Source organism: Hemitrygon akajei, chromosome 5 (genome assembly GCF_048418815.1).
Source record: "Hemitrygon akajei chromosome 5, sHemAka1.3, whole genome shotgun sequence".
NCBI classification, from domain to species: domain Eukaryota; kingdom Metazoa; phylum Chordata; class Chondrichthyes; order Myliobatiformes; family Dasyatidae; genus Hemitrygon; species Hemitrygon akajei.
Window position 1 is genome coordinate 61,900,052 of NC_133128.1, and position 16,026 is coordinate 61,916,077.

General features: G+C 40.2%; 1 protein-coding gene across 2 annotated transcripts in view; it reads left to right on the forward strand.

Moving 5' to 3' along the window:
- The window catches only part of pola1 (polymerase (DNA directed), alpha 1), a 295,953-nt gene that overhangs the window by 25,519 nt on the left and 254,408 nt on the right, over nt 1-16,026 (forward strand). The window contains exons 9-14 of one of the 2 annotated variants that reach the window (XM_073045628.1): nt 3,073-3,217; nt 4,478-4,653; nt 7,427-7,539; nt 11,612-11,728; nt 11,813-11,887; nt 14,445-14,583. In XM_073045628.1, coding sequence (XP_072901729.1) covers nt 3,073-3,217; nt 4,478-4,653; nt 7,427-7,539; nt 11,612-11,728; nt 11,813-11,887; nt 14,445-14,583 — 765 coding nt within the window. The remainder of the gene's footprint in view (nt 1-3,072; nt 3,218-4,477; nt 4,654-7,426; nt 7,540-11,611; nt 11,729-11,812; nt 11,888-14,444; nt 14,584-16,026) is intronic. The other variant, XM_073045629.1, reaches the window with a different exon arrangement.

Below are 16,026 nucleotides of genomic sequence, written 5' to 3' on the forward strand. Positions count from 1 at the left end.
TGATGGTACTAGAGGGAGCAGTGCTAGGACTTTTTCCATTTATTTTATACATTAACAATTGAGCATGATGTGGGATTTCAGGAATGACATGGAAACTGGTGGTGGTGTTGACAGTGAGATGAATGGTCTTTGGCTGCAGAATGATGTTGGTGAGTTGGGTAGAGAAATGGCAGATGAAACCACCTGGAAAATGTGAAGTGAGGCATTTTGGCGAGGACAGGTGCAGACAACGATCCAATGATCTGAACATTAAATTTTCTAACGTGTAGTAATCTTTGTTCCTGTGTTTTCCAGCCTCATGGCCACTTGGGTCCTCTTTGTCCCTCCACCACCTGCCTGGCTCTATCCTTTTGTCTCCCCATTTTACTCCTTCCATATCGGTCTTTACCTGTCAACCCCAGCCTCCGTCTTGCATTCTACTTCTCCCTCTCCTCTCTACCTCCAACTTGGTCTAACTGCTCATCATCCCTCACTCATCCTTGGTACACCAATCAGCTACCCAGCCCCTGCCTCTCCTCTCTCTCATTCTCTCCTTTACACTGACCATCCTCCCTCAATGATCTCAATCCTGATCTTGACTTGAAACATCCAGCATCCCTCCGCAGATATTGATCCGTTGAGTTCCTCCAGCATTTTTTTTTTTGTTCCATGTCATGCGAATTGCCACACACTAGATCAGGAATTCCCAATCTTTTTTATACTATGGACCAGCACCATAAGTGGACCCCCAGACTGGGAACTCTTGCATTGGACTATAGATAGCAGCATAGTCAGTACTCTGATCCTGGAACCTGCAGAGTGAATATCTGTGTATTTTTCCTCACTCATCTGCTCTAACTTTGGATTTGTGTATTTGTGGCACTCTTCTGCAATTTTTTGCTGATATTTTGCTACAGTAGGTGCTGTATTCCTTAAAAATGCAACTTCTGTTATGCTAGGCAAAGTCGGAGGTAAATTAAAACTGAATTTATGGTTATATACAGTGCCTTAAAGTATTCAGCCCCCACAACTATTTTCACATCTCACTGTCTTATTTTCTATATTTAAAATATATTGAAGTAGGATTTTTTTTAGCTAATCTATAAAACATTGTGCATCATGTCAAATCAAAAGAAAAATTCCAAAACCTGTCAACAGTTTGCTAAAAGTTGAAAACCATAATTGTGTGGCTGTAAAAGTATTTTTCCCCTTTGTACTGTAATTACTACGCTAACTTTCCTCTGGTGAAATATATTACTTTACCAAGTTGCTGATGTAGAATATTGGAAGATCACCTGTTTTCAATGAATTTGTCAGAATAAATGCCCCCTCTCTCTGTAAGGTCCAACAGTATGGTAGATTTTCAATAGACCAAACCAAAATGAAAACAAAGGAGCATTCAAGGCAGGTTAGGGAAATGAAAGCTCACCTTTGGGGAAGGGTACATGACCATTTCAAAGGCACTGAACATACTTCTGAGAGTGCAGTCTATTGTGAAAAAGTGGAAATATTTTGAAACCACAGCCACACTGCCTAGGTCAGGCTGTCCCTCTAAACTTAATCACTGGAGAAGAATGACAGTTGTAAGAAAGGCTACTGTGACACCAACAGTCACAAAAGGGTATTCATGAAAGAGTGGCAATGAAGAAGCCCTGATTACATAAATTAAAAAAAGCATATCCTTGCCCGTAAAGACTTCGCAAAGCTTCACTTAAAAGTTACTGTTAAAATGTGGTTGGATGAGACTAAAGTGGAACTTTTGGCCTCAATGTGAAGCAATTCATGTGACGTAAATCTAATTCTGCGCCTCTGCTAGGTAACACTATCTGTACTGTAAAGTATGGTGGAGATAGCATTATGCTATGAGAATGTTTTTCAGCAGCAGGGACTGGAAATTTAGTCAGAATTGATGGGAAGATGAATGCTGCTAAATCCTGGAAATAAAACCTGCTAGCCTCTGCCAGAAAGCTTGAGTCGGGGAGGAAGTTCATCTTTCAGCAGAATAGTGACCCAAGCACACTGCCAGATCAACCGTAGAGTGGCTTCATATGAAGAAAATTGATGTCCTTGAGTTGCTCAGTCAGAGTCCTGACCATATTCAGATCGAACATCTACGGCAAACCCTCAAAATTGCTGTCCACTGCTGCTCCCCAGCTAACCTAGCACAACTTGAGCAATTTTGCAAGGCGGAATGGGCTAATCTTGTTCCATCATGTTGTGCAAAGCTAATAGAGATGAATCTAAAAAGGCTACTGGCTGTAATAGCTCCGAGAATTGGCTCAACTAAGCAAAGGGGGATGAATACTTTTGAACTGCTGGCATTTCAGTTTTGCAAATGTTAGTTTTTCATGCTGTACAATTTTCCTTGGTTTTTTTTGGGTCCTCTGTGGGGGAAAAAGGAGCATGTGATTCACAAATAAAAATTGTCAGGTAAATTGATCAACATTGCTGGTTATGATCATCATTTATATGAACAAAGGATCGGGTGATGATTATTTTCAGCTAAGTGCAACATCAGCAGTTCTGTGTTGTACATGGTTAACGTTAAAGTTGAAGTACTGTTAAGTGCTGGGTTTGTTCTCACTAGCAACTCAAGTAGGGATAGAGAATACAAGTGAACTTAGATTTTCATGAGTGATTCAAGAATATCCATTCTACATTTTTTTTTCTCCCTTGTATTACTTTTCCCTCCCTCGCATCCCACTTTGTACCTCTGTGGTTGTTGAATATAGGCAAGCTACTGTGGTCTCAAGGAAAATCATTAACTCCCCTTTGATTCTTTTTGCCATTAACTTGCACTAAAGGGTAATCTACATTGGCTAATTAACCTACCAGCACGACTTGGGATGCTGCAGGGAGAAACTGCAAACCTTGCACAGAAGGCACACGGGGTCAGTGTCAGACTGGGCTGTCGGAGTTGTGAGCCAGCAAATCGACCAGCTGTGTCGCTGTGCCACTATTGCACGTGAATTTGTGCTGCCATGTTTCCTGAGTGGTTCATTTCTAACGCGATTGTCTTTGCACAATTCTCTGTTTAAAACTTTGCTTTGTTTAACTCCAGTACCACGAGTTTTAAATTCTGATTTTAATTAGCAGAAGATCCCCAAGTAATGGAGTTGGATGAGGGAGACTTTGATGAACCCATGGACACTGAGCCTATGTCCACTGCAAAAATAGAAATGGAAGATGTGAAAGCCATCAAAGCTGAAGAACCCAAGGAGGAAGAAAAGCCATTCAAGTAAGCCAATTGAAAGAAAGGACTTCTGGAAAATTAATAAAGTACTTGTTATATTTAGGATATTCTGATAAACAATAGGGCATTGGTTTACTGACGGGGTTGAATAAAATCCTGCAAAATAAAGCAATTGTATTGAGCAGACATTTTACCAGTTACCAACCAATCAGCCTGTTGCTAGGTCTGGACATATTTCAAAAGACTAGGATAGTACCCTTGCAGAATTGTTCTGGTGCTAATGCTGATGAAGATTCCATTTTTAATTAAACCCTCAATTTCAGTTCCTTATTTTCATTTCCAAGCATTGGTTCAAGATTTTAGTGAAGTAGGTTTTCTTGGAGAATTTCAGTCCAAAATATGCTTAAGGCTATAAATACCAGTGGAGAGAGATTGTAGAATCAAGACCCTGCAGGTTCTGGAATCTGGAGCAACCATCTGCTGAAGAAAGTCAGTGTGTCAAGTAACATCTATTGGGGAAAGGGAAAAGAATTGTCAACAATTTGGACAAGGTCCTGGTGCTGTGTTTCAGCCCAAATATCAACAGTTATCTTCCCACCACCATGGAAGCTGCTTGATCTGCTGAGTTCTTCCAACAAATTATGAGAGTTTGTAATTGGCCAGAGTTTATACTATAGCTTGGAGGGCTGGAGTGTCAGATTTCTCCCTGCTTGAGAAAAATTGCAGCTACAATTGATCTAGCTTCAATTTTTCTGAGAAGTTCATGTTTTTGTTAGTGGCCTATAATACTTACTATTTGTAAGTAGTGTCAGGACAAACTGTGAAGATTGTCCTGAGAGAATTTCGCCAGCATGTGGTGAGTGAACTGATCAATTTTTGGGTACCCTGGGTAAGTGAACACATCAGGTTGAAGATCATTCTGAGGTTTCTGAAGCTGCTTTTCGCATACCCCAGCTTGGAACTAGAAAGGCTGATTCAGGTTGACAAAGTGTTGGAGAATTTCATTTCTAAGTAAGGCCCAGTTCTGGTCCTGCCTCTCATGGTGCTAGTTTGATTACCAAGGTGGTCATTCATGGATTATGGTCCTTGGGTTTGAAATTCTGAATAGATTGCCTGGCATTTTGGTTATTTTGGTAAGGTTAAAAGCTCACCTCTAGATAATTCCATTCATATTTTTTCTAATCTCCTAGTTGTAACATTTTTAAAACCATTATTTAATATTAATAAATACAGCATTATTATTGCTGTATTTTATTCCTGAAGGAAAGTGTTTTGCAAATTTAAAGATGTTTTTGTTTTGGTCAGAAACGCTCCTGCTGTTGAATTTTGTTGGGATCATCTAAACCAAGATGAAGGTGATCCTCAGGTGGCTGAAGTCCAGGTGGATGCGGGCTGTTTGCCATTAGTAGCGGATGCAGAAGGAGAGCAAGTCTTTAGATTCTACTGGGTTGATGCTTATGAGGACCAGTATCACCAACCAGGTAATGGCAGTATTCCATAAATAATTCTGGTAAAAACCTGATAACAATAATAATGCTTCCTTTGAACTGTACTGACAGTGACGGTTAGTACTAGCTGTGTACACTTGTGTTTTAATAATTATGTTTTTGAAAGTAAAAATGTTCAGCTTGTGTAAGTTTGTTTTTTTTGTTGTCTTGAGCTGTTGATTTGGCTAAGAACTGTATTTTACTGATTTTTTTTCTCTCTTTTAAATACTTACCCAATCTTGAAGAAGCAGCTTCATATGCTTTAACCCCTTCCTTAATAACCAAAGGCACTTTCAGGTGATGAACCCCCCCCCCGCCTTACTTCCAAACTAGAGGCAGCAGACCCCCCCCCCCCCCCCCCCAGAGCTCACTATGGATAATTTCTTTCACCTAAGCCTTCCCTGACCCAGTGGAAATGCACATACAGATCCACATATTTCCCTTTTCAAATATATTACATCATTGATAACATTTACATTAGTGCATATTAGAGAGCTTTTATGTTGCCATTGTGAGTACGAGCCTTGTTACTTGGATTATATAAGCATAACATCAAGTTTATTTCATGCACGGCTCTTGTGCAGAATAACCTGAGAGATTATTTGTCTCCACACGTGCCTACGATCTCCTCCCCCCCCCCCCCCCCCCCCCGGGAAAGGTCTGTAGAACAGTGTTGTACAGCTGTATGGATTGAACTTCAAAAGAGACCACTGTAAGTCTTTTCAGACTACCTTGGCAGTCATTCTGGGGAGATGATTACAGTCTCATCCCCACTGAATCCATCTTGAGGTCAGTGTGAGGCAGTGCTGTGACTTGTGCACTGCAGGGAGGATCTGACAGGGAAGGCCCTTCTCATCACCTGCCAAGCAAAATCTTCGTTCTTTACAAGTTCTAATGCTGAGGTGTTCTGCCAAATGGTTTTTAAAAGTCTGCACAACAGAATCCATCATCTCTTTATTCCACAGGCTTTTAGTATCTTCTATGTCAACCATCGTTGAATGATTTCTGATCTAACATGCTTGTCTGGATAAAGTGCTTGATCATTATTAGTGGTAGAATATCGGGAATTCCTCTTGCTATGGTTTGACAAGGTGGACATGTGTTACCTTTGCTGTGGTCCAGTTTTTTAGCTACACAAACATCTTATTAAATCCCACATTGAAATCCACAAGCTGTCTCTATTGTTCCTTGACAATTAACTTCTTTCTGTTGTTTATGCACTTGTTGCTGTCTGAAGTGACTTTTTCTGGATTGCAACTTGTGGTTTAATTTATGCCTTTCTATTGCTAATCTGGTTTACTTATTCTACACGAGGATAAAAATTCTGTTATTTATTGCATTTCTCTTGTTAGCTTCTCTAATTTGCTGATTTAGAAACATAGAAACCCGACAGCACAATACAGGCCCTTCGGCCCACAAAGTTGTGCTGAACATGTCCCTACCTTAGAAATTACTAGGCTTACCTATAGCCCTCTATTTTACTAAGCTCCATGTGCCTATCTAAAAGTCTCTTAAAAGACCCTATTGTATCCGCCTCCACCACCGTTGCCGGCTGCCCACGCACTCACTACTCTCTGAGTAAAGAACTTACCAGTGACATCTCCTCTGTACCTACTCCCCAGCACCTTAAACCTGTGTCCTCTTGTGGCAACCATTTCAGCCATGGGAAAAAGCCTCTGACAATCCACACAATCAATGCCTCTCATCATCTTGTACACCTCTATCAGGTCACCTCTCATCTTCCATCGCTCCAAGGAGAAAAGGCCGAGTTCACTCAACCTATTCTCATAAAGCATCCTCCCCAATCCAGGCAACATCCTTGTAAATCTCCTCTGCACCCTTTCTATGGCTTCTATATCCTTCCTGTAGTGAGGCGACCAGAATTGAGCACAGTACTCCAAGTGCATAAATACTATATTTATACTTTGGTGAAGCATTGAGGTTACCATAAAGGAACCAATAAACTAGTCTCACTCATGTTTTCAGCTCTTGATTATTTCTGAGCTTCACTTCTATCAATTTCACCATGATGTTCTGGGTTGTAACCCTTTCTTCCTTTTCCAATTGTTGATGTTTTCCGGGCAAAAAAACAGTATCACGGAGTATGTAGTTTGACTGGATCCCTCTGCACCGGTTAGCTTCTGGGTCATTTTGAGACATTCAAGTACTTGTTAGGCTTTGTGCCTTCCTAGATAATATCTCTACCGTACATGTACGTATGCTCATATAGCCCAACACTTCACTATATTTATTAGCAAAGTTCAGCTCCAAAATGGTAGGATTGAAAAAATGTATTTGACAGTTCTTCCATTTCATTTCAAGAACAAGCAAACATGGTTAACTCATGGGCACAAGAGGTGCTGCAGATGGTGGAAATCTAGAGCAATACATACAATGTGCTCAACAGGTCAGGCAGCATCTAGGAATGTGAATAAACAGTCAATGTTTCAAGCCGAGACTCTTCATTGAGAACTTCTTCAACTTCCCATCCATAGATGCTGCCTGACCTGCTGAGCTCCTCCAGCACGTTGATAAGGTTAACTATCTATCTGCATTATCATCTGTTTGCTGGATTATCATAGGCAGTACGGTGCCAGTTGGGCAGTTTATAAGCAGATAGCTTATGTGGGAAAGGTGAGTACCACTGCTTGGAACCAAATGAAACTTGCGTTGTCTTTGTAACCTGTTACAGATCTAATGAAGTGATCTTGCTAATGCATGATTATACTCTTTATTGGAACTACTGATCATGTTATGTCTTCCTCAGGAGTGGTTTACCTCTTTGGCAAAGTGTGGATTGAATCAGCAAAAACCTATGTCAGTTGCTGTGTGGCTGTGAGAAATATTGAGCGCACAGTATACCTGTTGCCAAGGGAAAAGGTGTGTAATGACCGTTACCTTTTCAAAATCTTGTTTGTAAGGTACTTTTAGTCAATTTATTGAAGGACAAGTTTATGTTTGCACAATATTATCAACTAAGTTATAACTTTTTAAAATGTTTGTAATTCTAATTGGTTTTTAACTTGAAAACCTATTTTTATACTGCTTTAAAAAACATGAAATTTTAATTATTTGTGATGTTCCCTTAAGATGTCTCTTCAACAAATTGATTTCAAAATCCGATACATTCTAGATCAGAATTTTGCTAGAATAGTATATTAAAGTTCTAAGTAAATTTATTATCAATGTACACATGTATCATCGTATACAACCTTGAAATTCATTTTCTTGTGGGCATACTCAATAATCCAATAACCATGATAGAATCAATGAGAGACCGCACCCAACGGGTACAATGAATAAATAAGCAATAAGTATTGAGAATATGAGATGAAGAGTCTTTGGAAATGAGTCCATAGGTTGTGTGAATGGTTGACTGAAGATGAGTTAAGTTATCCCCTCTGGTTCAAGAGCATGATGGTTGAAGGGTAATAACTGTTCCTGAACCTGGTGGTGCAAGTCCTGATGCTCTTGTACCTTCTTCGTGATGGCAGCAGTGAGAACAGAGCATGGCCTGGGTGGTGGTGTTCCCTGAGGATGGACACAGCTTTCTGTGCAGATGTGCTCAGTGGTGGGAAGGCCTTTGCCTGTGATGGACTGCACCGTGCTCAGTACTACATCTGTGAAAAGTAAATGCAGTTTGGCCCCTCAACAAAGACAAGATTCATCTTCTATCTCAATATTATTTTCCTGTCCTAAATCTGATTACACTAAAATCCAGAGATCTATTGAATTTGGTTGTGAAAATCAATCATAGAACCTCTAGAAACCTCCAGGTAAAGGGATTCCAAATATTCGCCACCCTCCGAGTAATGAAATTTCTCATTTAAATCCTGTATTTTACCCCTTATTTTGAGACAAATTCCAGGTTCTAGACTCCTGAACCAGTGAAAGCACCCATCTCTGAATAATTGAGTTGAGCCTTTGGAAAATTTGTTTGTTTAAATGAGTTGCTTCTCATTCTGCTTAACGCTAAAGAACAGAAGCGTAGCCTACTCAATTTTCTTATGTGACCCTGTGATCTCTGTCTTGGAGGCCGACGTTAGAACATATTTCAAGAGGTGAGCCCTTGCAAGACATCAGGCCCTAATGGTGTACTTGAGGGCATTGAAGATCCGTACAGTCACTGTGGATTGGAAATCACATCTCTTCTTCGCAGACAGTCAACACTGATGTACTTCAAGGATGCATGCTTAGTCAACTGCTCTACTCTCTCTACACCCAAACTATGTGGCCAGTACAGCTCAAATGCCATCTCTAAATTTGTCAATCTGCCAACTATTGTTGGCAGGATTTCAGATGGTGATGAGGAGGCATACAGGAGCGAGGTAGATTGAATGGTTGAGCAATAACCTTGCACTCAATATCAGTAAGACCAAGGAATTGATTGTGGATTTCAGGAAAGGGAAGTCTAGGGAACACAGTCTATCCTTATCGAGGGAACAGCAGTGGAAAGGGTGAGCAGTTTTAAGTTTCTGAGTGTCCCTTTCTCTGAAGATTTATCCTGGGCCCACCATATTAATGCATTTACAAAGAAGGCACAGGAGTGGCTATATTTCATACGAAATTTGAGGAGACTCCATAAGTCACCAAAGACGCTCTCAAATTTCTATAGGTGTACAGTGGAGAGCATTCTGTCACTATCAGATATGGAGGGGCCATTGCATAGGATCAGAAAATGCTGCAGGAAGTTATAATCTCAGTCAGCTCCATCATGGGCACTAGCCTACCCAGCATTGAGGACATCTTCAAAAGGCGATGCCTCAAAAAGGTGGCATTCGTCATTTAGCACCCCCATCACCCAGGATGTGCCTTCATCTCCTTGCTACCATCAAGGAGGAGGTACAAGAGCCTGAAGACACACACTCAATGGTTCAGGAACAGCTTCTTCCCCCACACCATCAGATTTCTGATTGGACATTGAACCCATGAACACTACCTCATTATTTTTGTTTCTTTTGCATTGTTTATTTAATCTATTTTTTATATATCCTTATTGTAATTGATTTTCAAAATTCTTTTTATTTATTGAAATGTACTGCTGCCACAAAACAACAAATTTCATGACATATCCCAATGATGTTAAACCTGATTCTGATTCTGAGCTGTCACCACAACAACCAATTTGTGAACCATTCCTGTGCTTCATCTAGTACAGGGGTTCCCAGTTTTTTTTTCTGCTATGGACCCCCTTCCATTAACTGAGGGGTCCATGGACACCAGGTTGGGAACCCCTGATCTAGTATATCCTTTCTCTTTAGGTTAGGAAACCAAAGTTATTCACATAAGTCTAGGTCTCACATAGTTGTAGTAAGATATCCCTCGGTTGTAAACAAATCCTACAGCAGTTATAAGCCAGTGAAACATTTGACTGCCTAACTCTCCTGTTGTACCTGCATGTTACTTTCCAGTGCCTTGTATACAAGGGCACACCGGTCTCACCCAATGTTAGTGCTTCTCAGTCTTTCTCCATTTACGTAGTAGTCACTATTGCAGATTCTTGTACTGAGAGGAATAACCCTACATTATTCCATACTGTACTCCACTTGCCACTTTGTTGCCTCCTCATCATGGTGTCCTTATTTTCTTGACTTCTCCACATTCTCACTGCCACTTATGTTCTGACTTAGTTCAGGTTTATCAGCAATTGATTTGGTCCCGAGTACCAAATCATTAATATAGAACCTAGTTAACAATTCTTGTGGTGTCTCACAGCCTGCCAATCTGAAGTACCTGTTATTTTGATATATATATGTGAAGATCTGATCACATTTTAGGTCATATTTATGCAGAAATAGAAAAAATTCTACAGGGTTCACAAACTTTCTTGCAGCGTCAAACATGACTTCCCTTTCATAAATCCCTCTTGACTCTGCTGGACCATATTGTTAATGTAAGCATCCTGATATCCCATTATGAATTTCAACATTTTCACAACTGTTTCTGTCAGGCCAGCTGATCAGAGCTCCCTTTTCTCTCTGCTACCCTTCCTTTCTGAAATACTAAGGTAGCTCTGCTGCTCCTCCAGTTAATAGAAAACGTTCCAGAATGTACAGAATTTCAGAAGCTGGAAACTGGAGTTTCCACTATATCTATGACCAGCTCTTTGAAAGTTCTGGAATGCAGGTCATCTTGTTCTTTTTAAATCAAATTTTAAGCTCATTATCTGCTTTAACAATATTTCTTCAACAATTTTAATTTATTATGTATTTGCATTGTATCCTTGACTCCCCAGTGAAAAGTCAATTTACTCATAAATATAATATCAAAAGAATAAAGATAAATGTAGCTAGAAATGTCTCCCATTAAAAGCAGGATCATTTCCTCCAGAGGAATGCATGAAGTGGAGAATGATTTGTTGTGCTCAGTTGTAGTCATTTTTAACAGAAAATTCTGTGATGCTGAAAATTTTGTACAAAACACACAAAATGCTGGAGGAACTCAGCAAGTCAGGCAGTATCTATGGAGAAGAATAAGCAGTTTTAGGCTGAGACCTGAGTAAGCTTGATTGAGAGGCCAAGTCTCTAATGATTTGTAGTCTTGCCAGCATTGGCAATTTCAGCACCTCAACACTTTACAATTAATGCCAAAGGAGTTTTGGTGTTGATCTCGACAATGAGACTTTGTCTGCTGATCAAACAACAAAGCATCACATGGTTCTAACTGAAGAATAGGCCTCAAACTGTCCTAACACTCTGATTTGAAAAGTGAGCACTATATTTGTTCTTTGCTGCTTTTAATATCCAGGAAGTGTCATGCTGTGTGCAATCCTAGTTTATTTACATTTTTTGGATCACTTGCTTTTCAGTGTATGAGAACTTGGGTCAATAGGTTTTACATTATTGACGTGAACCATATTGAGTGATCTTTCCAACTTAAATGAAGTTTCTTCTAATGTTTTCTTGAAAATGATAATCATTGAATTTATGTACTATGCGTGATTTCTTTTCAGCGCACAAATCTTAAGACTGGAGAGGATACAGAAACGGCTGTATGTTTAATGGATGTTTATCAGGAATTCAGTGAAGCAATTGCTGAAAGATACAAAATAATGAAATTCAAATCAAAGGTTGGTTAACGCACTGCTGTCCAGAATTCATATGATCATTGGTACCTCATGATTTTACTGATGTGGTTCTGTTTTAATTTTTAGAGAGTGGAGAAAAAGTATGCTTTTGAAATTCCAGACATCCCTGAAAATTGTGAATACTTAGAAGTCAGATATGCAGTGAGTATACTGAAATGTCTCACAGTTATCCAAATGCAATCTTTATATTCACTAGATGGTTGTAGTTGCTAATCTCTAACCACCATTACAGTTTTGCGAGCCGCCATCTGGGACTGATGCACGTTGATAATGATACCCTCATGACGTTGTTGGATAAGGAGTTCCAGTGGTGGTGATTAAATTTTCCAGTCAGGATAGCGTGTGACTTACAGATGGTGGAGTACCTGTACATCTTCTTTCCTGGTCCTTCTTGCTTTTAGGGATCAGAAGACTGGGAGATGATGTTAAGGAATTTGCGATGGACTTTACGCCTGGCACGCACTCAGCCAGTCTTCTTGTGATGGAGAGAAAAGAAGTGCTTGCGGTGTCAGTTGTGCAAACAGCTTTGTCTGTTTGGTGTTCAGGTTCTTGAACATTTTGGGAAGAGGCAGATATTTTGTGGCACTCCTGACTTGTGCTTTGTAGATAATTGAAGGAAAGCAAGGTGGGGGAACTTTGGATGTGTATGTAAGATTTAGGAAATATAAATCATGCAGAACCCTTAAGGATTATATATTTTTTTAAAAAGCCAGAAATTGTATAACTTCTTCGAGATAATGGAGGAAACATACTTGGAGGCAGAGGATGTAGGAGAAATAGTAAGTGACTATTTGTATCACTATTTACCAAGAAGGACATGGGGGAAAAAGGGAGATTATTGTGGAGTGTGCTAATTTGCTAGGGCATTTTAAGATGAAGAACGGGTGGTGTTGTGTCTATTAAAGAACATTAAGATGCAGAAGTCCCTAGGCTTAGTTGAGATGTACCTCAGGTTGTTGAGAGAGGTAAGAGATAAGATTTCTGAAGCCTTGACTAAAATATTTGTCATCTCTTGCTCTTGGCAAGGTCTTGGAGAACAGGAGAGTAGCTAATGTGGTTCCATTGTTCAAAAAGGGAAATAGGGATAATCCTGGAAACTATAGACAAATGAACAACCCATCATGGGAGGGAAGCTATTAGAGATGATTCTAAGGGAAGGGGTTTATGAGCAACTGGAAAACCATGGCCTAATTATGGACAGTCAGCATGGCTTTGTGTGCAGTAAATCATGCCGTATTAAATTGATTGAGTTTTTCAAAGAAATGACAAAGGTGATTGATGAAGGTAGAGCTGTGGATGTTGTGTACGTAGATTTTAGAAAGATATTTGACAAGAGCCCTTGCAGGGGCTCATCCAGAATATTAAGGTGCACTGGGTGCATGGTGAATTGGCTGTCTGGAATCAGAGTCAGCTTGTCCATAGAAATCAGGGTGGTGGTTAATGGATTTATTCTGGCTGGAGGTCTGTGACCCAGATGAAAACTTTGAAGGGTGGGTTAGTAAGTTTATAGACATTACGAAGATTGGTGGCGTTGTGAATAGTGTGGAAGACTGGCAAAGGATACAGTAGGATATAGGTCAGTTGCAGATCTGTGCAGAGAAATGGCAGACGGTGTTTAATCTGGCCAGATGAGATGTTCCATTTTGGGAAATCAAATGCAAAGGGGCAGATCGTTAAAGGCAAGATCCTGACCATCATTGGTGTGCAGAGGAATCTTGGGGTTCAAGTCATTTGCTGCACGTTGATAGTGTGGTTTAAAATAAGGCAAATGTCAATCATACCTTTTTCAATCAAGGAACTGAGTCAGGAGCTGCGTTGCAGTTTTATGAAACTCTTGTCAGGCTGCCTCTGGAGTATTGCATTCGATTCTGATCATCCCATTATTGGAAGGATGTGGGTGGAGGCTTTGGAGAGGGTGCCAAAGAGGTTTGCAAGGTATCTGTCTGAATTGTAAGGGATCTGCTACAAGGAGAGGTTGGCCAACTTGGGTTGTTTCCTCTGGAGTGGAAGAGTCTGGGGTTTACAAGATTATGAAAGGCATAGCAGTCATTATCTTTTTTCCTTTTGGTCTTACAAGACAATTAAATAGTTCGTTGGTACAATAAGGTGGCCATATGACTTCACAATCTTTCTTGTAATGGTCTTGTATCCTACTGATTATCTGTACTGCGCTTTCTGGGTAGCTGTTGCAATTTATTCAGCATTGTTATTATTTTACCTTGTTCGACATCAGTGCACTTCATAATGATCTGATCTGTCTGAACAATATGTAAGACAAGCTTTTCATTATATCTCAGTGTATGTGACAGTAGTAAACCTACGTATTTAATGTATTTTAATGATTCAGTATATTTAATGCATTCCCAGGGTCGAAATATCTAATACTAGGGGACATTCATTTAAGGTGAGAGGTGGTAATTTCAAAGGAGGAGTGCAGGGTAAATTTTTACATGGTGGGTGTCTGGAATGCTCTGCCTGGGGTGGTGGTGAAGGCAAATACAACAGTTATTTTCGACAGTCTCTTAGAATGTGCAGAAAATGGAGGGATATTGACATAGTGTAGGCAGAAGGAATTTATTTAGTTAGGCATTTAATTACTAGTTTAATTAGTTTAGCACAACATTGTGGGCTGTTGAGCCTGTTTTGTGCTCTGTGATCGTCGGTGAAACTTGTCTAATTGCTGCTGTTTCTTGCTCAGGCTGACCTGCCTCCGCTCCCTTCCGACTTGAAAGGGGAAACCTTTTCCCATGTGTTTGGCACCAATACTTCGAGTCTTGAACTTCTGCTCCTCAATCGGAAGATCAAGGGACCAAGCTGGCTGGAATTCAAGTCTCCACGTGAGATACCTGATTTTCCTTTAAACTGTTTCATCTAGTTAAAAAAAAGAGCTATTATCTATGCACAGCCTCTTGATTTTAGCCCCAAATGCTACACAACAAACATAGTGTTTGTAAATTATCATTTAGTATTGTAACAGTAGCAACATGGCAGCCAATTTATACAGAGCAAGGTGCCACTAAGATAAGATGCCATGTTGATTGTAGAATTAATAGAATGCAGTACTCAGTCATCTTCAAATATTATAAGAGATCTAATGGCGTCCATTAAAGATACTGTGTGGTATATCCGTTTACCGTTTTGTCTGAAAGGACAAACTTTTTTTCTACCATTTTCTTGCCTTTCTCTGCTAACGCTTGAATGTTGTGTGTGACACAAGTTGGGGAACAGCAGCCAATTATTATTGTCTTATTCCTTTGGAAGTGCAGAATGTCGGAGCTCTGCAGGAGGTTTAATTTCATTGATGTGATCACAGACTGCCCCTCTCACTCTCACTCCCAGGTGTCTCAAAGCCCAACTGTGCTCAGATCAGCTACTTCAGCACATTCTACTCTGCATTTCCAGTGCTTCACCATTTTATTGTGATGAGCAGCTGACCCGTTTAGCAAATGACCCATTAGGCAAGGAGAGCAGAATCACCAGCAGCAGTTTGTCCAGGACCAGACAGAGGCCCCTAGCCACCCACAAAGGCTCAACTGCTGGTCTGTGTGCTTCACAGGAATGAGACAAGAGGTCATTTGTGCAGTCAGTTGTAGATGGACAGCAAGGCAAAAGAGATACAGGCATCCCCCAGTATCTGAAGGTAGAGCGTTCCTATGAAACCATTTGTAAGCCAAAATGTCGTAAAGTGAAGAAGGAATTACCATTAATTTATATGGGAAAAATTTTTGAGCATTCCAGGACCCAAAAAAAAACCTCATAAAACCTAAAATAACACAAACATACAGTAAAAGCAGGAATGATTTGATAAATATACAACCTATGTAAAGTAGAAATATTTTATGTAAGGTGTAGTTTCACTTACCAGAATTGGGAAGACAGCGAGCTGAAATTGATCTGGAGAAAAAATTGGCACATACACGCATGCGTACACAACTGCCCGCACAAGGCTTCACGGTCATGGTAGTCTTTCTCAGGGTAAACACCCGTATAAAGCGGGCGTCTTTTCTTTCGTAAAGGTGAAAATCCTTTTTGGTTATCAAAAACAGTTACTAACGTAGGTCTTTCGTAACAGCGAGCTGTCGTAAAGTGAACGTTCGAGAAACGGGAGCCACCTGTATCGGGACAAAATATGTTGAGGCCAGACGATGGGTTGAGTAGTTTGGTTAAGAGGTGGAGAGATGTTGGAATTTCACGAATGGAGGGTTATCAAGTATAAATGGGGAAAGTGAGCTTAGTGGATCATGCTCATCTCTCTGAGGCAAAGAAGCAACGATCTGGAG